The sequence below is a fragment of the Microtus pennsylvanicus genome, chromosome 20, assembly GCF_037038515.1.
Source record: "Microtus pennsylvanicus isolate mMicPen1 chromosome 20, mMicPen1.hap1, whole genome shotgun sequence".
In the NCBI taxonomy this organism is placed as follows: Eukaryota; Metazoa; Chordata; class Mammalia; order Rodentia; family Cricetidae; genus Microtus; species Microtus pennsylvanicus.
In genome coordinates, this window is record NC_134598.1 from 39,157,986 (window position 1) to 39,185,406 (window position 27,421).

General features: G+C 40.6%; 1 protein-coding gene across 4 annotated transcripts in view; it reads right to left on the reverse strand.

Annotated features, from left to right (window-relative positions):
- Window positions 1–27,421, reverse strand: part of LOC142838793 (serine/threonine-protein kinase DCLK2-like) — a 62,473-nt gene that overhangs the window by 21,655 nt on the left and 13,397 nt on the right. For 2 of the 4 annotated variants that reach the window (XM_075954420.1, XM_075954418.1), the window contains exon 1: window positions 15,945–17,096. The exons of the other annotated variants lie outside the window; for them this stretch is intronic. In XM_075954420.1, the coding sequence (XP_075810535.1) occupies window positions 15,945–16,242 (298 nt within the window). In that variant the 5' untranslated portion in view covers window positions 16,243–17,096. Of the gene's footprint in view, window positions 1–15,944; window positions 17,097–27,421 lie in introns of those variants that run through there. 4 annotated transcript variants of the gene reach the window in all.

Sequence of the window (27,421 nt, forward strand, 5' to 3'; positions counted from 1 at the left end):
ATTCAGGATAGCAAGGGCAGACCTAAAAATTTCAAGTCCTTTGCAGTAATAAAAGTACATTTGAGGTACCATTTTTGTTCCAATTTTCTTCTCCATTGTTGTGATTAAACTCTATCCAAAAGCAACTTAGATAATGAGATTTATCTGGTTGATATCCCTAGATCACAGTCCATCCTTGTGGGAGCTTAGGGTGGAAACTCAAGCTAATAAATGAAGACAATACATGGGGAAACATTGCTTCCTACCTTTCTCGTTTGTCTAAGCTAGTTCTCTTCTGCAGGTCCACTTGCTTAGAGATATTGTCAACTCAGTGGAAGAGCCTTCCCACACTTTAAATCAATACAATTTCTCTCAGATGCAGCAATTAGATGTTCTCATCTATGCACACCCTCAACTGATGCTTCTTCAGATAACCCTAGGCAATGTCATGTGGACAGGTGAGGCTAATTAGGAAAAAGGCAATAATATACAAGGAGGTTTTAAAGATCGAAAGTAAATGTATTAATCACATCCAATCACTTAAACAGCCAAAGCCCAAACAGCAACTGGAAAACACAGAAATGTCAGGGAATGGAAAGAGGAAGGCCTCTAAGAACAATAAATAAAAAAAACTAAAACCAACTCTCCACAGAAACTTCTCAAACCAACGAAAACATAAGGAACTTTTAACATGAAATTTTCTAGATACAAAATTGTTGAAGGCCGATCATTTTCCAGAGGAACAATCAGATGATAATAAAACAATATAGATTGCAGCACTCAAAAAATGAGACATAAAGACATAGCCTACAAATATAGACTATAATTTCTTAAACAGAAATGGCAGGATTCTAATCAAAATCAAACTACCAGAAATCAATGACGATAACTCATCCAGTACACCACATTCTTTGGAGAGATTCACTTGAAGCCTTCTGAGGTTTTAATTTTGTAGAAGATATTGTGACTACTAAAAGGATATCATTCAGCCAGGCAATGGTGGCGCACGCCTTTAATCCCTGCACTCGCAGAGGCAGGTGGTTCTCTGTGAGTTTGAGACCAGTCTGGTCTACAGAGCTAGTTCCAGGACAGGCTCCAAAGCCAGAGAAGCCCTGTCTCGAAAAACCAAAAAATAAAAAAGAAAAAGAAAATAAAATAAAAGGATATCATTCTATTATGATAAAGAATAGGATGTCTGTTAGGGTCACTTAGACAACATTTTGCTTACTATTGTTATGTCCAGGTGGCATGCAATTATTGAGGAGGGGGCAGACCACTAAAATCTATTAAACCAGAAGCAAAGTTGATTCCAGAAAAAAAGGAAAAAACCTCCATGGGGCACACAAAGCTTATCAGTTATATCTGATCACCACCTGAGATTGGATTTCTATATCAGTGGTGATGGGAGATTTACAAACTACCCTATTTATAGCAAGAAGCAAGCATTATGCATGAACAAAAGAATTTTTATAACCTTGAGGTAAAGCTCAGGTACTAATTGCTTTGTTTGTTGTTACCATTTCCAATAACAGGGTTTTTCAGTGAAACTAGGGTTTGCCTATTGTTTCTGTCTGCCACTTCCTGGTGTTCTTTATTGAAGTTCTGTAATCCCTTGATACTGACAGTTTTGCATGTCAAGAAAGGGTATGGGACAATGCACAACAAAAAAGTCATGTACATCCCTTAATTTAAAAGTTAACTCAGCATTTCTAAAAACTGAAAAATGCAGCTGTTCTAGAATTATTATACTTTCATGGCACACAGGTTGTGAGCCTATAATGGCCCCTTGAGCACCATGTTAGAGGTCTTTGACTGAGAAGTGGGTCTTTTGGCTGGTTGTAAATCATGGTTGTCTCATTTGTTATAGGAATGTACCTTAATGGCTTATTAATCTTGGTGAACAAACATTTGCATCTCATGATACTAATATCTAACAGGCATGGTTAGCATACTACTTATCTTTGGGGAATTTGGGATGCACCCCTCCCTTACTTAAATTCTACTGTGTGACTTAATGTCTCCTAAGAACTGGTAAATCCTTATACCATTAATGCTACTATCAATTATGCTCTACTTCAATTTAGCAGTGGAGTGCTACTCTACACAGGAGAAACCGTTTACAAGCTCCACAAAATTAACTACAAATGGATCCTAAACATAAATGTTAAAAGTGAAGAACTTCTGAAGATACTGTGGTCTCCGAGTTTGGAAAATATGGTGATATCTCTCCACATGCGGCAAAATAAGCACTACAGCCACCACCATTTGCAGCTGCCAATGCTCTGCTCAGTGCAGACAGAGCCCAGGCAGTGAAGTTATTCAGAGACTGCCATGGAGAGTTGCAAGGATCACTTAGGACTACTTACTTAGGATAAGGCAGGAACACACTAAACTCTTTGTCCACTGGCTCCCAACCAATCAGGGGAGGACTGAACAGATCAGCCGCACTCCTCAGCAGGTGGACAGTGGCCCCTGACCTGCCAAGCACAGCCACTGCAAACTCCCAGCACTCGGGAGCCAGAGGCAGGCGGATCTGAGTTCGAGTCCAGCCTGGTCTACAAGAGCTACTTCCAGGACAGGATCCAAAACCACAGGGAAACCCTGTCTCAAAAAACCAAAAATAAAAATAAAAATAAAAATAAAAACCGTGGGAAGAGCAGCCATGTGCATGAAGCCCAGCCACTTCTCCCCCCTGGGGACATTGGCCCCTTACTCACCTTGGCCCATCTGTGGAGAGCAACCCCTCATTCACCATGGTACAGCTGACAAACTCTCTCCCCACAAGGGAACCCAAGACACAGTGCACAAGAGAGACTGTGATTTCTTCAGGAAGCGATAAACCGGGAGTCCTTGCTCCCTGAAGAACCCATCCATTTGACTGGTGGAGGCTCTGATTGGTTAGTGAGGTCTGAGTGTCAGAATCAGGTGAGCAGAAGGTCCCAGCAATGGCTGCTAATCAGACCTATCCCAGATTGACTGTAGAACTAAGTCAAATTCAACAGCAAGTCTCTTGCTAATGTAAATCAATGGGTTGGGTTTTAAAAGGAAGTATACAAATTCAGAAAGGGGCTAATCAGACAATGTTGCACAAGAGAAACATTGGGTAAACCAAGAACATTATAAACAAAGTCCACAGTGGTGTTGGAACTGATAACCATAGTTTTCACCCTTCTGTGAAAAGTCTTGGGTTCTGAGGACCCAGACCAGCAATGGAAGAGGTTGCTCAGCTTCCATGTAAAATGTTAGTCACTGAGTGCTGTAATCTAACACATGGAGTTGCATTCAATTGTCTGTTTCTCAAACATCTCAGCTGACTTAACTTTATCAATCAGGATTGTACATATCTGCATAGATCTGCTCATTGGAAACTGAATACTCAGTCGTTCAAGCTCCCCTCCCTAAATTGCACACCCACGAATTCTGTCTGTCTTCACTCACATGGAAGGAATTAATACATGCAGGGAAATTATAGAGAAAGTCACTCATCATGCCCCATCAGTCAGTCCTTCTTTAAAATGGAAACCCCTGCAGCTCACTGCCTTCAAGTTCAGTCTGTGACCTGGCTATTATCTCTTCTCAGAGCAGTGTTCCTCCTCTTCTGGTCTGAATGGAGAAGCCAGGCTCCATAAACAAATCCTTTCTCTGTTCTGCAATGGACAGTCCACTATGTACTCAAACTGGCAATTTCAGAATGTTGTGGTGCTGCAGACATGCAATCCAAGGTTTAGAGTGTTTAGGCAAGAAGACAAGAAGGGCAATGCCTTGTGGGGCTACAGACAGGGTTCAAATAGACTTCAATCAACATAGGAGACCTTGACTCAAAATTTCTTTTCATAAAGACTAGAAATGCCAATGTTCTAGAATTAATATACCTTTATGGCACAACAGGACTTAATGGGGTTGTGACACTGGCATGGTCTCTTGAGCAGCATTAAAAGGATGGTTTTTTAATGGAGGAATGGGTGTTTCTGCTGTTTGTAAAACAGGGCTGTCACCTTTGTTTTGGGAATGCAGCTGGTTAATCCTAGGGAACAAACATTTATATCTTATACTAATCTCTAACATGTGCAGTTACCATACCATTAACCTTTGGAGGATTTGGGATGCAACTCTCCCTTATATAAATTCTACTTTGTGACGTAATATTTTCTAAGAATTTATACCATCAATCCTAGTCTTATCACAGTAACAGTGGAGTGCTACTCTATAAAGGAACTACTGTTTACAAGCTCCACAGAATTAACTACAGATGGATAGTAAACCTAAATGTTAAATGTTCAAAGTACAAAACTTCTGGAAGATACTAGAGGGACCAGGGCTCTCCGACCTTGGCAAATCTGTGTTACACGGGGCTGATTTCATAAAGGATATTTCAAAGCACAGTCCCACTCCCTGTGCTCTGCACAGATGCAGTCAGGAGAGTGCCAGTCGGCCCAAGAGATACAAAGAACATGCAGGACCACTCAGATCATGCTGGAGCACACTGGCTGATGCAGGACCAGGCAAGAATATAAAGAAATCTGCATCTGATCACTAACTACCACATAGCCAGGGGAAGATGAACCACACTGGCTCTTGTAGCTCAGCACCAGAGAATTTATACATAAAAATCGTAAGATTATTCAGGAATTCCATGGGTACGATTCAGATAAAACTCTGACAATTACTGCCCTAAGCTTCACTGAGCTCAAGAGTATATTGCTGAGCTTCAAGACCTGACAGCCAGCCATCCAGAACTGTAAAATGTGTCATTGCACAATTTAGCCACATGGTGGCAGCACGCGTCTACTATACTGTCGCCCGGCAAGAGACTCAAAGAAGTAGGAGTCTGAGAAGACTAAAAGAAATAGTGACTAGGCAAAAATGCTACATTCAGGGAACAAACACTATAGAAGTCCATAGGACAATGAGAGGAACTGCATCCCAGGAAGCCTGTAGCCAGGTGATAAGGCTAAAAGAGAGACTGTTCACTCAGGCCTTATCACCACCTAAGACTCTCTCCACTGAAAGTCTAAGCTATGATGAAGAGAGCCTGGACCTTACAGCCCTCTCCTACTTATCACTTTTTCCTGTTTCTGGTCTGCCTGGTCCCACAGAAAACAAGAAATGCTTCTGTTTGGTTTTAATTTTCTGATCACCCAGATGTTTTAAATGAGCAAAGCATTCTGAACTCTTAAGTCATCAGCTTCAGTCAAACATTTCTTCTCAGGTAATCCACATTTTAACAAAAGAAGCTAGGAGCAGGCATCCTGGCTTTTGTTAAGGGCAGAGGCAGCTTTTCTGCATTGCTACATGATCAGCTCGGACCGGGCTAATGGCTTTTGTGCCATATCGAAATATGGGCCCACAATCCACCCTCTTATTAATTTTAATAAACCCTTTGCTTCTGCAACAAGACAGATATGTCGCGCCTGACTTGGGCAAAGTCCTCATTTACCCAAATTTTCCCGTCATTGGAGCAGGCATCTTTTATGCAAGCCCCTGTCTTAGGCATCTGGGGAGAAGCCTCACACCCGTCATTGACTGCCGACCTCTGTAAAGAGATTAGTGGAGAGAAATATACTTTCTAGGCCCTGTGTATCAGCCATTACTTGTTAGGATGCATCACAATGCTTCATGTATAATTATGCTCCCAAAGACTATATTCTCCTATCTTAAAGGAGAGTAGAATCACCTGAGTTGAAAATGTTTCCTCCGCTGGTACAGAACATCATTCAGAGTTTACTTTCTCAGCATGCGTATCAACTCAACATTCATAGTCAATCTCTCTTTCAGCCAAATCTCAACCGCAGCAACTCACAATCGTGATTTTTACACATCATCAGTCAATACCGTTCTTTAGTTTTCTAATACCGTAACTTCATGTTTAGCCGGTCAAAACCAGCTCTCCCAATTTTCATAATTTCATGTTTGGCAGGTCAAAACCAGCTTTCCCAATTATTGATAATTTCATAATTAGCCGGTAAATACCAGCTCTCCTAATTCGTAATTGCATGTTTAGCCGGTCAGTACCAGCTCTCCAATTATTCATAATTTCATAATTTTCTTTACCATAACTTTATATGAAATTAAAATGACTGGAAACATTCAAAAATTGCCCAAATATAATATGCTTAACCATTGGAGAAATGCAAATCAAAACAACTCTGAGACTCTTATCTCTGTAACATGACAAAGATTAAAAACTCACAACTTATGTTTAAAGGAAACTCCTCCACTGCTGTTTAATTCTCACAAAATTAGGCAACAAACCATTTTAAAACTCAGCTATCTCTTCTGGGCCTATATACAAAAGATGCTCAACCATACAACAAGGACATGTGCTTAACCATGTTCATAGCAGAATTACTTTATCATACACAGAATCTGAAAACAACTCAAATGAATCTCCTCTACATATATCATGAACGAGATACTCATAAATATTATAAATATTTGAGTAACTCTAATCACACAAATTGAAAAACTTGTATAACAAGAACTTTAAATCTCTGAAGGAAGATATTTAAGCCATCAGAAAATTGAAAGATTTCCTATTCTCTTGTAAAGATAGCACCAATCATAGCAAAATTGACAATGTTATTGAAAGCAATCTACGGATCTAATGCAAATGCCCATTAAACTTGTAACAAAATTCTTCACAGACTTTGAAAAAACAATCCTTAGCCTTGTGAGAAAAGACAAAAACTCAGGCTAGCCTGAACAATCTTAAAATCCTGTACAATCAAGGAACTTCTGAATGCATCACAATCTCTGACTTTAAACTTTACTAGAGGCACAGCACTGAAATCAATCCACCTTGGATACAAATTCACTTGCCTACAAACAGCAGACTATTAACAAAAAGGCAAAATTGTGAAATGAAAAAGCATTTTAACCTGCTTACCTCAGAGGCTACTTTAATTTAAATCTGGCTTTTTCTTTCAGTTGAAGCTGCGCTGCACAGCAGGGAGTAGAACAGGCTCTTTGTCTGTTAGACTGCCTTCCTGAGCTCTAGGGGGCAGATTTTTTACTAGGTGCCGGGGCTCAAGTCACATCCGCATCTAGCAGTCAGGTAGGCCCTGAATTAGCATCTCTATAAGACACCTTCCAAATTACAAAAGAAAGGAAGCACCAAACGTCTGAACTCTTAAGTCATCAGCTTCAGTCATACATTTCTTCTCAGGTAATCCACATTTTAACAAAAGAAGCTAGGAGCAGGCATCCTGGCTTTTGTTCAGGGCAGAGACAGCTTGTCTGCAGAGCTACGTGATCAGCTCCGACCGGGCTAATGGCTTTTGTGCCATATCGAAATATGGGGCCACACTGAAAGAACCTGTAAACTTCCTACTACTGGGGCTCATTATTGCCACCCAGAGTCCATCAATACCTAGGACCACCTAGCTGGGATTCAAGACAATAGCAGTTACCACAATTCCATATTGGTAGTTAGTGTTACCTCTTCAGAGGAAGGTGGGATAAGAACTGGAGGTAGAAATCAACTATACAATTTAGGGAAGAGGCGGCTGGAGAGATGGCTCAGTGGTTAGGAGCATTGTGTGCTCTTCCAAAGGACCCGAGTTCGAGTCCTGGCAACCACATGGTGGCTCACAGCCATCTGTCATGGGGTCTGGTGCCCTCTTCAGGGCACCAGAATATTGTATATAATAAATAAATAATAATAAATAATAAATATTTGTTTATATTTATATGTATATGTATATAAAATAATATAATAAATAATAAATAAATAATATTTATATTTATTGGTGTTTATATGTATATAAAAATAATATAATAAATAATAAATATTTATATGTATATAATAAATAATATAATAAATAAATATTAAAAAAAAACAATTTAGGGAAGAAAAAAAACAACTCTCGTGGCTCTTTATTGGCTCCCTATTTGCTCACAATCTACTACCCACTGGTGTTCTTGATTGTTAGGCTTGCCCAGAATCCCTCAATAGCTAGAATTGCCCAGCTAAGCCTCAAGCAGTTCCCCAACTAGATGAGCAGAAATCAAATGACTAAGCCAGCACAGCCCTTCCCAGCTCTACCATTCCACCCTAGGGGAACACAGGGTTCTAGTCTGGAATATTGGCATTTTAGTAGAAACTCTTCCAGTCTCTGAGAGCACTTCCTGTTCTTTTCCAAAATATGGTGTTACTTGTATGTGTTCCATTACAGAGTCACTGACCAGTGTAATAAACCGTTTCCCTTATAGCTCAGATATTCTGAAGCCAAACCTAGGTCACATGCAAACAGCAACCCTTGATAAAGCAAAATTCATCATTTTTCTAATTTCTGGAAAGCTTAGAGGCAAGAAAGTGGTGACATAAATGATGTAATTAAAGTCTAGAAGTGTTTTACCCTAAAAGCATCAACTGCAAGCAATTTCTAAGTCTGTTTTGCCTCTGTCCATGACAAGAACCCACTTGTTCCAAAATTCTATAAAATGATTTTTCATGTTAAACTCTGCTGTTTCTGGGAATGCTAAAAGCTAGAACTCTTCACATATGTGGGAAAAGTTATATTTGGACCTTTCAGTTCTGTACCAGAAAAAAGAGACATTTTTAAAGAACTTTGCCACTGTGGCTTATTTTAAAAAAAAAGGCTTTCTAACTTTAAACATGTTTAAAAGGCCTTCTTTCCCTATACATGTGTTTAAAAGTTCCAGGCTTTTTTAATAAAAAAACAAAAACAAAATCGAAGTTCACTGTGTGTTTAAACAAAATTATGAAACGGCCTGTATTCCTCTTTATAGATTATTTTTCTTAGTCATCTCATTTTAAAATATATGAGTTTTACATTAGGAATTTTCATTTATCGTTTTTCTTTTTCCTTTTTGCTGGGTTGGGACTTGGGGCCACTCCCATGCAAGTCAGGTGTTTATTACTGAGCTACTCCCAAATTCAAGATTGAACCTTTTTGTTTTGTTGGGGTTTTTTTGTCGTTGTTGTTTTGTCTGTTTGGATTTTTTGTTATTATTGTTTTTGAGGTGGAGTATCTCTGTGTAACCCTGGCTGTACTAGAACTCACTCTGTAGACCAGGCTAGCAGCAAACTCACAGAGATCTCCCTGCCTCTGCCTCATGAGTGAAGGTTGTAATTTTTTAAAGATAATGAAAAATATGGCTATTTGTTTTTTATCCCTGTACCAAAATACCTTCAGGAACCTAAAATGACTAAAGGTTTCAGAGAGCCATGATCAGATGGCTTTACAGTATGGGCCTCAGACAAGACAAAAAAGTAGTGGGTGAAGCACATAGCAGAGAAGGCTGCTTACTCAGCCAACAGACAGTAGTAACTGAGAGCTAAGAAGCCAGAGCAAGGCATCACTTCACAGAAATACCCCCACGAGGGGCTGGAGAGATGGCTCAGTGGTTAAGAGCATTGCCTGCTCTTCCAGAGGACCTGAGTTCGAGTCCTGGCAACCACATGGTGGCTCACAACCATCTGTCATGGGGTCTGGTGCCCTCTTCAGGGCACCAGAATATTGTATATAATAAATAAATAATAATAAATAATAAATATTTGTTTATATTTATATGTATATGTATATAAAATAATATAATAATAAATAAATAATATTTATATTTATTTGTGTTTATATGTATATAAAAATAATATAATAAATAATAAATATTTATATGTATATAATAAATAAATAAATATTTAAAAAAAAGAAATACCCCCACAAAGCTCCATCTCCAAACAGCCAACCAAACTGTTGTCCCATCAACCAGCTACTCCAGTGATGAGGTTAGAGGCTCTGGCATGTTCCGGCCTCTCCAAACCCCATGTGTTAACAAGCAAGCAGATAGCCTTCGGGTGTGACAACGCTTAATTTAAACCCTTACACCATGCTTCTAAGTACTAAAAACTTACGATTAAATCATGATGTTTGGTACCTAACTTTAAATACCTACAAAAGCATTTATGATGTCTTTCTTTAAACATCTGTGAAGCTGCACTACGTAAACATGCACAAGAGAGACAGGCTGAAACCCAAGCCAGCAGATTATAAACCACAACTTCCCAAAGTTTGTGTCCATTAGACAACACAGATGTCCTTGTAGCCTGTCTGTCAAAAATAAAGGTCCAAAATAAAGTTCAGTATGATATCTACTAACAATGTTAATACGTAAAGAGTATTTACTTTTGAATAACGTTGTTACACTAAACCAGGACTTTAAATTCTCAGTACTATAAATATATAGCCCAAAGAACCATGTTATAGTTGCCTGTGAATCTTAGGATTCTGCCTTCCAATGATCAATCACCAAAATCCCCATTTCTAGATGTGACAACTAAAAGCTGAGTCCAGATATAGCTCTATGTCTCCTAGGACTTAAATAAAATCACTGCTGCTTTAGAAACCATGAGTTAACTTAAATGAAATTCTAAAAGTTGATCTAAGCGATTTTATGAAGACTTTAGATATATTAGTCAATATTACTAATAAATCCAAATCTTATAAATGGAGTCAATACCAATAGGGAATGTAAACATTCTAAAGAAGGAAAAAATTCAAAGCATAATAACAAGGACATGAATGCTGCTATCACATGATACTCATAATGTTTTCAATCTCGAAGCCTTCGGGTCCACGAAAGAAACCAACACCGCTAAAAGTCCACTATTTCAGGATGAAATCAGTGACGGCTTACGGCAAGTTGTCTAAAGGACAATTTCTGTCTTTGTGACACACACCCAGTTAATGTTAAACTAAAACAAACTCAGGTAGTAAGTGAACTAGGACAAAATATGCTTAAGACAGTCTAAAATTGTATAAAGACAGTTCACTAATATGTCTAAGTTTCTTTCTCATTTCTCTTCAAAGGAAATCTGTCATAAAAATACACACATTTTATCAAACACACTACACACTACACCAACACATACACACACGATACAAACACACTACACACACCATACTACACCAAACACATATACATACACACATCATACACACACTACACCACACACATACACACACCAAACACATCGCACACACTACACCACACACATACATTTCTACACAATACACATCACACTAAACCACATACATATACACATCACACACTCCACACTATACCACACTACATCACACGTACCACACACATACATATACACACCATCCACACCACACACACTACACCACACACACATACCTACACACATCACAATACACCACACACACATACACACACATGACACACACCATACTACACCACACATACCACACTAAACCACACACACCATACACACACACATCACAATACACCACACACACATACACACACATGCACACACACACTAAACCACACACACATATACACTACACACTACACCACACACACATCACACACACACACTACACCACACACACACCACACACACACATCACAATACACCACACACACCACACACACACATCACAATACACCACACACATACACATCACACACACACACTTCACCACACACATACACACACCACACACACACACACACATCACAATACACCACACACACATACATACACACTACACACACCATACTACACCAAACACATATACATACACGCATCACACACTACACCACACACATATACATACACACATCACACACGCCACACTATACCACACTACATCACACGTACCACACACATACATATACACACCATCCACATCACACATACACTACACCACACACACACCTACACACATCACAATACACCACACACATACACATACACTACACCACACACATATACATACACATGACACACACCATACTACACCACACGTACCACGCTAAACCACACACACATACACACACCACACACACACACATCACAATACACCACACTAAACCACACACCATACACACACCACACACACACACATCACAATACACCACACACACATACATACACATGACACACACCATACTACACCACACATACCACACTAAACCACACACACATACACACACCACACACACACATCACAATACACCACACACACACACATACACATGACACACACCATACTACACCACACGTACCACACTAAACCACACACACATACACACACATGCACACACACATCACAATACACCACACACACACACATACACATGACACACACCATACTACACCACACGTACCACACTAAACCACACACACCATACACACACCACACACACACACATCACAATACACCACACACACACACATACACATGACACACACCATACTACACCACACGTACCACACTAAACCACACACACCATACACACATCACAATACACCACACACACATACACACACCACACACACACACATACACACCAAACACACACACACACACACAATACACCACACACACATACACATGACACACACCATACTACACCACACGTACCACACTAAACCACACACACATACACACACATGCACACACACACACACAATACACCACACACACATACACATGACACACACCACACTACACCACACGTACCACACTAAACCACACACACATACACACACCACACACACACACATCATAATACACCACACACACATACATACACATGACACACACCATACTACACCACACATACCACACTAAACCACACACACATACACACACACATACACATGACACACACCACACTACACCACACACACATACACACACATGCACACACACACTACACCACACACACATACACACACCACACACACACACATCACAATACACCACACACACATACATACACATGACACACACCATACTACACCACACATACCACACTAAACCACACACACCATACACACACATGCACACACTATAAAGAATCTTAAAGCAGTTAGACATGGGCATGGGCATAGTGGCACACACCTTTAATCTCAGCACTTGAGAGGCAGAGGCAGGCAGATCTCTTTGAGTTCAAGGCCAGCCTTGTCAACATAGAGAATTTCAGAACCGTCAGGGATACATAGAAATCGTGTCTCAAAAGTACAAAAGGAAACAAAAAAACATCCGCAGCAAGTAGTTCGTTTAACCAATCCAGAGAATAAAGAAATTTTATGGAAAAATAAAGTAAAAATGAACACTGCCTAACTAAGGTTTTCATTAATCTTAAACATAGCCCAATTTCTTGCTATTTTTAGAAGAATTATTTATGTGTGTGAGTGCTTCTATTTGCATGTGTGCCTGCACGAAAGAAGAGGGCATCAGTTCCCATTACAGATGGTTGTGAGCCACCATGTGGGTGCTGGGAATTTTTTTTTGGTTTTTGAGACACGGTTTCTCTGTGGCTTTGGAGCCTATCCTGGAACTAGCATTGTAGACCAGGCTGGTCTCGAACTCACAGAGATCCACCTGCCTCTGCCTCCCGAGTGCTGGGATTAAAGGCATCGCTCGGATTTCTTTTTTTTTTTGCCTGTCCTGGAACTTGCTCTGTAGACCAGGTTGGCCTCAAACTCACTGAGATCCACCTGCCTCTGCCTCCCAAGTGCTTGGATTAAAGGGATGCACTACCACTACCAGGCTCCTATTCTTATTTCCAGGGGCACAAACATTCAGGTTTTGTAATCTCAGGGGATTATGAGGAACAACTTCTACTGATCCACACAGTAGTACAATGACTACAGTTAACAAAAATTTAGTGAAATGTTTCCAAGTCAATAGCAGAGAGGATTTTGAAAGTTCCTAACACAAACAAAAAAAAAATTTGAGGTGATAGATATACCAGTTACCGTGACATGATCATTAACACTGTTTACATGCATTGAGATAGCTCACAATACCCCATGCTATAACTCCTATGTAGCAAATAAAATCAAATATAGCCAAGAGTGGTCATATATATCTCAAACCCAATATTTGGGAGGCAGAAGAAGGTGCATCTTAGTTCCAGGTCAGCCAGAACTACAACAATGAGACTCTGTCCAAATAAATAAACTGCAAGTATAAGGCTAGTGGAAGGGTTTCAAACTGAAAGACGGTTGACATCTGCAAACAAACTAGGGCACAATGAGTGTAGCATACCATTAACAGGCTCATCCAAGCAGTGGTTCCCCAGCCTCTGGGGTCCTTCAATTCTCCTCTCCTGCATCCTTAATCTTCCATGGATCTCACCGCACAGTTTAGCCCTAAGTTTAGGCAAGCAATCCCGACTGCGACTCAGATTCAGCACTCACACAAGTAACAAAAGTTCAGAAAACAAGTGTTCGTCCAAAAATGAAAGACAGACAGACAGGCCTTCCAAGAATGAGAAGACTTGAGGGAAATGGGTCATATCTGAAGGACAGATAAACAATAAGCAGGGCAGGCCTGAGATGTAACTCTGATGTCAAAGTGCCTGGGCACCTGGAAGAGGAGAAGGGAGTTAGGGGCTGGGGGAAGGAAGAGGAGGAAAACGGGAAGAAGGGGAAAGAGGAGGAGGAGGAAGACATAGCCTTATGAATCTCCACATGGTCTATTCAGAGTCAAAAAAAATAAAGTAGGCAAGGCATGGTGGTGTATGCCTTTAATCGCAGCACTTGGAGGTGGCGGTGGGTGTCAGGCATAATTTTGCTGGAAGATTCTGAAGACCATGACACAAGTATCTCTAGCAGCCAGGCTACTAAGTATTTAAGTGCACTATAAGATTCATCCAGCTACTGACTTTGATCACTAAACTAAGGAGACACATATCCACTGAGCCACTTTTCAGGTTCTTTCACTCACACGGGCTTAATGAACATGCATAGAGCCAGCAATGCATTTTTAAGACTTTCTTCAGGTGAGGCAAAATACTGTTAAGAGATGAAGATGATGAGCAAGGAAATGGGGGAGGAGACTCGCTGACTGAGAAACAATTTTATCATTATTTCAAAATTAATCTTAAATTTGTAAAAGATATTCTAAGGAAGAAAGAGCTCAATGAACTAAATTGCTCTAAATGTATATTCTGATATGCATATGAAAGTAATGTGGTCCTCTCAATGTTTTCTTCATTTTACTGGCACACCTACAGGTTTCTTACTCTCTTCTTTTAGTCTTTAAAACCAAATCTCACTTCTAAGACAAAGTGTGAGGTAGTCCCTTCTACTGCTAAATTATATAGAAGACAATTTCAATTATGTTGTCCTGTAGACAGAGCAAGGGTACCATTTGCTAAAAGTAATGGAGAAACTCAGGCACTAATTTCTAATAGGCCTCTGCTGTCACTTCCCTTGACCCTAGTTATCCTCTTCAGGGAGAAGGCAGGTGAGATTCATCTTGATTCACCCTGCTGTCGACCAAATGTGGAAAATTCTTTAAGCACAGCTACTTTTCCATTTTGTCTACACACTGAAATCATCTGAGGAACTTTCAAAACTTTAAACGCTCAAGTCACACCCCAACCATGCACATCATAATATCTAAGGGGTGGGTGGGGCCAGTCACCTATACTTTCCAAAGTGTCCAATATGGTCCAAGATGAAGCCAAGATTGATACCTGCTATGCTGGATCGCCCCTCTTGATTTCGAGTGATTTTTGCCATAAGTGAAATCAGAAAAGCCAACCTGGAGCAAGTCAGAACCACAGCCATGCACAGAAGGTACAGTGGGATCCCAAACAGGGGGATGGTACAGGTGCTGCGCTGAGCTCCACTAAGGGTTACCCCGCGCCTCACTGGAGGACCATGCTTTCAAACAGCTTGCCCTTCCAGCAAAAATAAGTCGGCTAATTTTAAAGGTACCATTGTCTGTATTTGTCCCTACTCATTAGAATTTTCTCCAAAAAAAAAAGGCAAATCTCTTGAGAAGGACAGAGAATGTGTGCACCCGGGCCCAACACAACCTACAGAGGAGCTCTAATCCCCCTGGCTGCCTAGAAAGCACCTGCCCCGCTCTAGGCAGGGAAGTACCCAGCCCACAGTCACTGCACCTTCCAAGCATTGCCTGCACCTGCCAAGCCTTGCCCACCCCTCCTACCTTCCAGCAGCTCATCCAAGCTGGTGACCTTCCGACTGCAGTCTATGGTGTAGATTGTGCGGACACCCTGAGGCAGGTTCACATTGTCAGAAAACGAGAGGGTCAGCTCTGTGAGAAGCGAATCAAAGGAACTGAAGCTATCATTGGAGATGGCAAAGAGCAGGCCATTGAAGTAGCGGTCCCCATTCCGGTAGAAGCGTGCCTTCTTGGCCTTCTTCTCAAAGCTTAAGGCCTGCAAAGTCCGCGTGCGGTAGAAGCTGCAGTGTGCACTGTGCTCCAGGCTGGGGGATGAGCCCATTGCCCTTGGGGCCAGAGATGCTGCTGCCCCCTGAGGAGCTGGGAGCCCCTCTCCGTGACCCTGGCAGCGTCCTTTTGTCCCGTTCTTCAAAATGCTACAGCTCAATGCTCCTGGTGCTGGCCATCAAGGTTGCTCAGAGAAAGCTCTCCACAAATAAATAAATTAATGAAGGAACGTCCCCACAGCCCCAGCCGCAGTGCGCCATGATCTGGGCGCTCTGGCCTTAAAGCATTGGGACACCTGGCCCGAGCACGCGGGCTGTGCTTGCAGGTGGGCCCGCTCAGACAGCTAAAAGCTGTCTCGGCTTGCAGCTGCCCAGCTCATTGTTCCGCGCACCCTCTCCGTCACCGCCGCCAGCTTGGGAGCCCCACGTCCCCTAAGCGCCTCCTTGGCCGGGCCCTGCCTCACACATAGCGCGTGGGCAGTGGGCCAGAAACCACTAAGTTGAAAGACCCAAGGCTTGCCCCGGTTCGCGTCCAGTCCGCACTCGCTATCCGGCGCGCTAAACGGAGGAAGTGGAGGGGATGGGGTGGAGCGCGAGCTTGGGCGAGGCGCATCGTGGCTGTGACGTGCGGCCTGGGGTCCCGGGTTCACGTCGCCACCTCGCCCGCTGCCAGGACCGGTCCATGGCCAATGAGCGGCAAAGCTGACCGGGATCCTCACGCTGCGCTGGGCCCCTGAGGGAAGAGCGCAGCCTCCTCCCAGGGGCGCACGCTTATGGGCATTCGAGCTCGCGGCCGCCTGGCAGAGCCTGGATCCCGGAGGACTCCTTCTACCACTCTTGGGATACCACAAACCGCAAGGAGAGGGAGGTGGTGAGGAAGAGGGCGGCGCGGCTTGAGGAGCAGCTGGACCTTTCATGGGGGCCCCGCCCTCCAGGCAGCGGGAGCTGCGTGCTCCCGGGCGTGGACTCATGCTCAGCAGCTGTGGGGGAGGGGGGGGCTAGCATAACCAGGAACATTGCCAGAGCTCTTTTTATGACTACGCCGTAAGATTGATGCGAAAACAAAAAGACTCAAAAGAGGAAGGGAAGAAAAAACTAATCTCAATTATGAACATGAATGCAAAAATACTCTATCCCATCCTAGCTTGCCACCAAGGAATCCTATCCATCTGGAGTGTGTTGATGTCCATCACCACAGTCTACTCCAGGGTGGAGTAGATATAAGAGACTGCAGAGCTAAGAAAACTAAGAGAAGACAGACCAAGAAAAAACCACAAGCACAGAGGTAGCCGCAGCCAAGACCATACCAAGCAGGCAAGACTCTCCTAACAGGATTGGTACAAATGTGCATGCATTTATGTAGGAATACCTCCAACAATTTGAAAGACAGCATGATAGTATGAGAAGCCAGGGAATTTACAACAGGAGAATTTGAACACCCTAATCCAGAGGTGGGACAAGAAATAGATTTTAAACATAAAATTATAAAAAATTATAAAATTTATAAAATTATAAAAAAATACAGATCATACCACAGAAACCTGTACTCCACAAAATTGTGAAACATAAATGAAATGAACAATTTTCTGGCTAGTCACCATTTACCTAAAATAAAATGAGGCTTGGATGAGCAATTTAAATAGGCATATACTCTTAAAGGAAATCGAAGCTCTCATCAAAAGCAAACCAAATATCCCAGGGCCAAATGGTTTTAATGAAGAATTCCATCAGAACTTCCTGTACTCCTCCAAATGTTGCACAAAATATAACCAGAAGGAACATTGCCAGAACTCGTTTTATGAGTATGAAGTAAGATTGATGCGAAACCACACAAAGAATCAACGGAGGAAAAGAATTAAAAACTAATCTCAGTCATGAGCATGAACGACAAAATACTCAATCAAACGATGGCAAACCAGATCCAGGAATCTATTTTAAAAACCTACATAATAAATTCAGCCTCATCCCAGAGATGCAGGGATGGCACAACAGTCATCAATGCAGTAACACAATCCATGATATAAATAAACTTAAAAAAAAATACATGAGGCTCTCAGCATAGCCCATTAATCATGCATGGGATATTGGCACTGAAAATTAAGAAACAGCATAACCTGTATGTACAGATTATACACATTACAATTTCAAACATCAGCCATCTTTTGGAAAATTGTTGAGCATATTTGGAAAAATACTTCTATACAAATGGGTCAATTGGGGCCCATGGGGTTAACTTTGTAACAATTGTTCTGAAATATCACAACTTGTGATTTGCTTAGTGTTACCAGGATGAATCAAGCCAATAATAAAAAGATAACAGGAAGCCATTTTCTGGCATTGATTGCCTTCCACACAGCCCATAATGCAATACAGATAGCTGCCTTAAAAAAAACTTAAAACAGCAGTATCTGGTTCTACTTGTAAAATTACCTTATTCTGTAATACTAATGTTACTGCCTATGTGCTACTTACTTACATATGTATTTTAACCTGGAAGAGTCAATTTCACTACTGGAATTAGTAGTAAAGATTTTCTATGATATTCATGTATTAATCCCTCTGTTAAGTTTAATCCTCATCACTTATGACACTACAGCAACATACACATATTTGGCTGCCTGTAAACCTAGGTCATTCTTGGGCTCTAAGTACTCTAGATCATCATGTTGTAGAATTCCTAAATAAGATATTGAAAAGAACAAATTGCATGTTAGATTTAGTAATAGCTGTAATTCCTAGCCTTATCGCTGTTGCTGCTAATGATTCTGTGACTGGTATTGCTTTACATACATCCCTGCAAACAAAGCATTTTGTAGGGCAACAGTATAAAGTTTATCAAGAACTGGACTCAACAAGCTCAAATAGATGCTCTACTTCAGACAGAGATTGATGGACTTAAGCAAACTGTGGGATGGTTGGGAAAGAAATATTTATCTGTGCAAGAACTTATTACTTTGCCTTGTAATTGGAATTCAACAACTTTTGGCATTACTGATAAGGCTCATAATGATTTTTAACATAAATAGAAGGTTATTCAACCTTATCGTTTGGGCAATGCTGCTTCTAGATCTCTCATTGAGCACTTACATAATGATATAGAACTTGCTTTTCCTAATCATTTCCTGATTCAGATTCCTCTACCATTCACACATTTATGATGATGAATTGACAGGATAATATGAAAAATTAGACCCTGAGGGATTCACACAAGGCATTAATCATACCTCTGTTAGTATGCTTGTTGCAATCATTCTCATGGCTTTCTATTTTTGATGATGTATCAGTTTGTTTCAAATGCGGAAAATTCATACTTTTACTATTACTATACATATTAATAGTTTTACTATTATTGACTTATTATAATTAATTATTAATAATTAATTTATTATCAATTATTTACTATTAATATACATATTAATAATTTTACTATTATTGACTTATTAATAATTAATTATTAATAATTAATTTATTATTAATTATTTACTATTGATATACATATTAATAATTTTACTATTATTTACTTATTAATAATTAATTTATTATTCATTATTTACTATTAATATACATATTAATAATTTTACTATACATATTAATACTCCATTTACCACAAATAAAAATCAAAAAAAAAAGGAAAATAACGAATGCACCAAACTACCTTAGAGTGCAGGCTACTCGTGGTAGAGATGAGACAAAGTCGGGAAACGGTTGCATGAGAAAACAAGCATCGATGAAAGCAAACTCTGCCTATTTCTCAAAGGTTCTCTCAGAATCTATACCATGGATAAAGAATTTGTTTTTGAGCGCAGTTGCTCACACTGTACCAGTCACAAAGGAGTGCTTTGCTTCTGTAGACGTGTTGCCTTGTGTCTATGGACTTATTTTCATTTTTATTACTGAAAAATGATGATTTATTTTTATTATTTATTTTTATTATATTATATTTATTATTAATATAAAAATGAAATATTTATTATTTCATTTTTATATTCATTGAGGTATTGTTCTGGCAAGGAGAGGCGAGAGTTTACCATGACCATGTACGTGAGTCCAGAGGGGTTTCAGAGTTGGGGTTAATGATTATTTATTTTTATTATTTATTTTTATTATATTATTTATTATTAATATAAAAATGAAATATTTATTATTTCATTTTTATATTCATTGAGGTATTCCCAGTGTACTGATTTACAAGACAACCATACCAAGAGTCTACAATGCAGTAGATGTTGATCAGTGTCACCGGAACAGGGACCATAAAGAGTAAAAGTTAGGAAGTGTAAAATATTAACCAGATAAGTAATCCTCATTACAGGGTAATGGGACAAGCCAAATCCTCTCTGTACCTTGCTATCCTAAAGCATTCAGTAAAAACTCATAGGGTTCACATTTCTCTTTCTGATTTAGAAATGTGTGTGGAAATAATGAAGCCTTAAAAATTATTTGGTATCCAGAAGGCACCTAAGATATAGATACTTGGTAAAGAATTAAAGCTAATGTTGAAAAAGCTCTGAGATAGGGTGAGAAAGTACTTGTCTATTTCTGGTCTTATAGGGTTTATGAGCTTTACTATTTTCAAAGAAAAGCAAATGAAAATAACTAGCCACAGTGTCAAAAGATAAAGTAGTGCCAGCTGCACAAGTAATGACCACGTATAAAAAATTCAAATATTTGGCTCTTTGTCAATGGGAGTACATGACATGTAACTCCAGCATACAGAGGCTGGGAGGAAAGCTGCTATGCATCAGTTGCCTCCTTGGGCTAAATAACAAAACAACAATAAAACAATTCCATTCAGGATAGCAAGGGCAGACCTAAAAATTTCAAGTCCTTTGCAGTAATAAAAGTACATTTGAGGTACCATTTTTGTTCCAATTTTCTTCTCCATTGTTGTGATTAAACTCTATCCAAAAGCAACTTAGATAATGAGATTTATCTGGTTGATATCCCTAGATCACAGTCCACCCTTGTGGGAGCTTAGGGTGGAAACTCAAGCTAATAAATGAAGACAATACATGGGGAAACATTGCTTCCTACCTTTCTCGTTTGTCTAAGCTAGTTCTCTTCTGCAGGTCCACTTGCTTAGAGATATTGTCAACTCAGTGGAAGAGCCTTCCCACACTTTAAATCAATACAATTTCTCTCAGATGCAGCAATTAGATGTTCTCATCTATGCACACCCTCAACTGATGCTTCTTCAGATAACCCTAGGCAATGTCATGTTGACAGGTGAGGCTAATTAGGAAAAAGACAATAATATACAAGGAGGTTTTAAAGATCCAAAGTAAATGTATTAATCACATCCAATCACTTAAACAGCCAAAGCCCAAACAGCAACTGGAAAACACAGAAATGTCAGGGAATGGAAAGAGGAAGGCCTCTAAGAACAATAAATAAAAATAACTAAAACCAACTCTCCACAGAAACTTCTCAAACCAACGAAAACATAAGGAACTTTTAACATGAAATTTTCTAGATACAAAATTGTTGAAGGCCGATCATTTTCCAGAGGAACAATCAGATGATAATAAAACAATATAGATTGCAGCACTCAAAAAATGAGACATAAAGACATAGCCTACAAATATAGACTATAATTTCTTAAACAGAAATGACAGGATTCTAATCAAAATCAAACTACCAGAAATCAATGACGATAACTCATCCAGTACACCACATTCTTTGGAGAGATTCACTTGAAGCCTTCTGAGGTTTTAACTTTGTAGAAGATATTGTGACTACTAAAAGGATATCATTCAGCCAGGCAATGGTGGCGCACGCCTTTAATCCCTGCACTCGCAGAGACAGGTGGTTCTCTGTGAGTTTGAGACCAGTCTGGTCTACAGAGCTAGTTCCAGGACAGGCCCCAAAGCCACAGAGAAGCCCTGTCTCGAAAAACCAAAAAATAAAAAATAAAAATAAAAAAAAATAAAAGGATATCATTCTATTATGATAAAGAATAGGATGTCTGTTAGGGTCACTTAGACAACATTTTGCTTACTATTGTTGTGTCCAGGTGGCATGCAACTATTGAGGAGGGGGCAGACCCCTAAAATCTATTAAACCAGAAGCAAAGTTGATTCCAGAAAAAAAGGAAAAAACCTCCATGGGGCACACAAAGCTTATCAGTTATATCTGATCACCACCTGAGATTGGATTTCTATATCAGTGGTGATGGGAGATTTACAAACTACCCTATTTATAGCAAGAAGCAAGCATTATGCATGAACAAAAGAATTTTTATAACCTTGAGGTAAAGCTCAGGTACTAATTGCTTTGTTTGTTGTTACCATTTCCAATAACAGGGGTTTTCAGTGAAACTAGGGTTTGCATTTAGCCTATTGTTTCTGTCTGCCACTTTCTGGTGTTCTTTATTGAAGTTCTGTAATCCCTTGATACTGACAGTTTTGCATGTCAAGACAGGGTATGGGACAATGCACAATAAAAAAGTCATGTACATCCCTTAATTTAAAAGTTAACTCGGCATTTCTAAAAACTGAAAAATGCAGCTGTTCTAGAATTATTATACTTTCATGGCACACAGGTTGTGAGCCTATAATGGCCCCTTGAGCACCATGTTAGAGGTCTTTGACTGAGAAGTGGGTCTTTTGGCTGGTTGTAAATCATGGTTGTCTCATTTGTTATAGGAATGTACCTTAATGGCTTATTAATCTTGGTGAACAAACATTTGCATCTCATGATACTAATATCTAACAGGCATGGTTAGCATACTACTTATCTTTGGGGAATTTGGGATGCAGCCCTCCCTTACTTAAATTCTCCTGTGTGACTTAATGTCTCCTAAGAACTGGTAAATCCTTATACCATTAATGCTACTATCAATTATGCTCTACTTCAATTTAGCAGTGGAGTGCTACTCTACACAGGAGAAACCATTTACACGCTCCACAAAATTAACGACAAATGGATCCTAAACATAAATGTTAAAAGTGAAGAACTTCTGAAGATACTGTGGTCTCTGAGTTTGGAAAATATGGTGATATCTCTCCACATGCGGCAAAATAAGCACTACAGCCACCACCATTTGCAGCTGCCAATGCTCTGCTCAGTGCAGACACAGCCCAGGCGGTGAAGTTATTCAGAGACTGCCATGGAGAGTTGCAAGGATCACTTAGGACTACTTACTTAGGATAAGGCAGGAACACACTAAACTCTTTGTCCACTGGCTCCCAACCAATCAGGGGAGGACTGAACAGATCAGCAGCACTCCTCAGCAGGCTAGTTTATGGACAGTGGCCCCTGACCCGCCAAGCACAGCCACTCCAAACTCCCAGCACTAGGGAGGCAGAGGCAGGCGGATCTGAGTTCGAGTCCAGCCTGGTCTACAAGAGCTACTTCCAGGACAGGATCCAAAACCACAGGGAAACCCTGTCTCGAAAAACCAAAAAAAAAAAAAAATAAAAATAAAAATAAAAACCGTGGGAAGAGCAGCCACGTGCATGAAGCCCAGCCACTTCTCCCCCCTGGGGACATTGGCCCCTTACTCACCTTGGCCCATCACTCCTCCAATCTGTGGAGAGCAACCACTCATTCACCATGGTACAGCTGACAAACTCTCTCCCCACAAGGGAACCCAAGACACAGTGCACAAGAGAGACTGTGATTTCTTCAGGAAGCGATAAACCGGGAGTCCTTGCTCCCTGAAGAACCCTCCCATTTGACTGGTGGAGGCTCTGATTGGTTAGTGAGGTCTGAGTGTCAGAATCAGGTGAGCAGAAGGTCCCAGCAATGGCTGCTAATCAGACCTATCCCAGATTGACTGTAGAACTAAGTCAAATTCAACAGCAAGTCTCTTGCTAATGTAAATCAATGGGTTGGGTTTTAAAAGGAAGTATACAAATTCAGAAAGGGGCTAATCAGACAATGTTGCACAAGAGAAACATTGGGTAAACCAAGAACATTATAAACAAAGTCCACAGTGGTGTTGGAACTGATAACCATAGTTTTCACCCTTCTGTGAAAAGTCTTGGGTTCTGAGGAACCAGACCAGCAATGGAAGAGGTTGCTCAGCTTCCATGTAAAATGTTAGTCACTGAGTGCTGTAATCTAACACATGGAGTTGCATTCAATTGTCTGTTTCTCAAACATCTCAGCTGACTTAACTTTATCCAATCAGGATTGTACATATCTGCATAGATCTGCTCATTGGAAACTGAATACTCAGTCATTCAAGCTCCCCTCCCTAAATTGCACACCCACGAATTCTGTCTGTCTTCACTCACATGGAAGGAATTAATACATGCAGGGAAATTATAGAGAAAGTCACTCATCATGCCCCATCAGTCAGTCCTTCTTTAAAATGAAGACCCCTGCAGCTCACTGCCTTCAAGTTCAGTCTGTGACCTGGCTATTATCTGTTTTCTCAGAGCAGTGTTCCTCCGCTTCTGGTCTGAGTGGAGAAGACAGGCTCCATAAACAAATCCTTTCTCTGTTCTGCAATGGACAGTCCACTATGTACTCAAACTGGCAATTTCAGAATGCTGTGGTGCTGCAGACATGCAATCCAAGGTTTAGAGTGTTTAGGCAGGAAGACAAGAAGGGCAATGCCTTGTGGGGCTACAGACAGGGTTCAAATAGACTTCAATCAACATAGGAGACCTTGACTCAAAATTTCTTTTCATAAAGACTAGAAATGCCAATGTTCTAGAATTAATATACCTTTATGGCACAACAGGACTTAATGGGGTTGTGACACTGGCATGGTCTCTTGAGCAGCATTAAAAGGATGGAGGAATGGGTGTTTCTGCTGTTTGTAAAACAGGGCTGTCGCCTTTGTTTTGGGAATGCAGCTGGTTAATCCTAGGGAACAAACATTTATGTCTTATACTAATCTCTAACGTGCAGTTAGCATACCATTAACCTTTGGAGGATTTGGGATGCAACTCTCCCTTATATAAATTCTACTTTGTGACGTAATATTTTCTAAGAATTTATACCATCGATCCTAGTCTTATCACAGTAACAGTGGAGTGCTACTCTATAAAGGAACTACTGTTTACAAGCTCCACAGAATTAACTACAGATGGATAGTAAACCTAAATGTTAAATGTTCAAAGTGCAAAACTTCTGGAAGATACTAGAGGGACCAGGGCTCTCCGACCTTGGCAAATCTGTGTTCCATGGGGCTGATTTCATAAAGGATATTTCAAAGCACAGTCCCACTCCCTGTGCTCTGCACAGATGCAGTCAGGAGAGTGCCAGTCGGCCCAAGAGATACAAAGAACATGCAGGACCACTCAGATCATGCTGGAGCACACTGGATGATGCAGGACCAGGCAAGAATATAAAGAAATCTGCATCTGATCACTAACTACCACATAGCCAGGGGAAGATGAACCACACTGGCTCTCATAGCTCAGCACCAGAGAACTTATACAGAAAAATCGTAAGATTATTCAGGAATTCCATGGGTACGACTCAGATAAAACTCTGACAATTACTGCCCTAAGCTTCACTGAGCTCAAGAGTATATTGCTGAGCTTCAAGACCTGACAGCCAGCCTTCCAGAACTGTAAAATGTGTCGTTGCACTATTTAGCCACATGGTGGCAGCACGCGTCTACTATACTGTCGCCCGGCAAGAGACTCATAAAGAAGTAGGAGTCTGAGAAGACTAAAAGAAATAGTGACTAGGCAAAAATGCTACATTCAGGGAACAAACACTATAGAAGTCCATAGGACAATGAGAGGAACTGCATCCCAGGAAGCCTGTAGCCAGGTGATAAGGCTAAAAGAGAGACTGTTCACTCAGGCCTTATCACCACCTAAGACTCTCTCAACTGAAAGTCTAAGCTATGATGAAGAGAGCGTGGACCTTACAGCCCTCTCCTACTTATCACTTTTTCCTGTTTCTGGTCTGCCTGGTCCCACAGAAAACAAGAAATGCTTCTGTTTGGTTTTAATTTTCTGATCACCCAGATGTTTTAAATGAGCAAAGGATTCTGTTCCAGGTTGGTATAAATAGGAGCTGATATTTATTTCAGGTAGAAAGGTCAGCTTAGTTGCAGCATCAGTCACGGCAATAGGGGTTTGTTCTGAATCCCAACTAAAGAGAGTTCTTTACTATAGGTTATAACCTATAGGTTTCTAGAGAGGGTGGGTGATCTAAGGCAATGTATGACTTTGCACAAGCTCAAATTTTGGGGGATTGCTATATGCCTGAAGTCAGGAAGGCAGAGAGGTGAGGACCTAATTTTAATCCCCAGAAACCACAAGGTAGAACCAACTCCCACAAGCTGTCTTCTGTCTTCAACATGTATGCTATGGTGCATGAGTGCTTGTATGCCCACAAAAATGCACACACATGCACACATAATAAATAAGTTTTTGAAGTTATGCCTGAAGAGTCAGAACTAGGTACAAAGACTCACACTTGCAATCTCAGCATCTCGAATACTAAAGCAGTATTCTGCTTTAATACCAGGCCACCTTAGGTTGTATGAAACCCTGTCTCTGAAAGAACATGATAAAGGACTGAAACCCTAGATTATGAGCTTCACTGCTACAAAATTTCCAGTGACCTCGAGCAAACACCTTGTCACCTTTCTGATTGTCAGTTTTCTGGTAAACAAACAGAAGTCTGAATCAAATGTCCCATGCTAGGCTAGAATCTACTGTTCTATGCTTATCCTCCTAGGATCCTTTACTTTCTGTCACTGAACAAACTCAGAGTGTGGTGAGTGCCGCTTCTCCACCACCAGTGCCAAATGATCTTGAACTCCATCAGTCCTGAGCCAAATTGAAGTCTGGCCACGTGATTCCATAGTAAGCACCAGACATAACAAGTTTTTAAAAATGTCCTAACTTCATTCATTCTGACCCTAAACAATAAAGAAGGCAAGGAGAAAGGTTTCTGCTTCTTGGGTTCACATACACTTCCAACAGACAATAAACATCCACAAGTTAAGACCCAGGGAGGTGCTGTCTTGTGGTAATCAAGATCAGAGTTAAGAGAACAAGACATCAGATGGCTCCTCTTTTCATAATGTAGTGTTTCCTACTCTTTGTCTCTCTCATGTCTGTGAGCTACACCTAAGCATCCTACCTCGAATCTGGAAACTCCTCTGAGACAGCAGTCTCAGCTCAATGCCTGGGTGTCACACACACACACACACACACACACACACACACACACACACACACACGGTAGCTCCTCAGCTGACTTTTAGAATGCAGCCTCCTGACATAATAGTCTACAAATCAGGAATGATTTGATTGA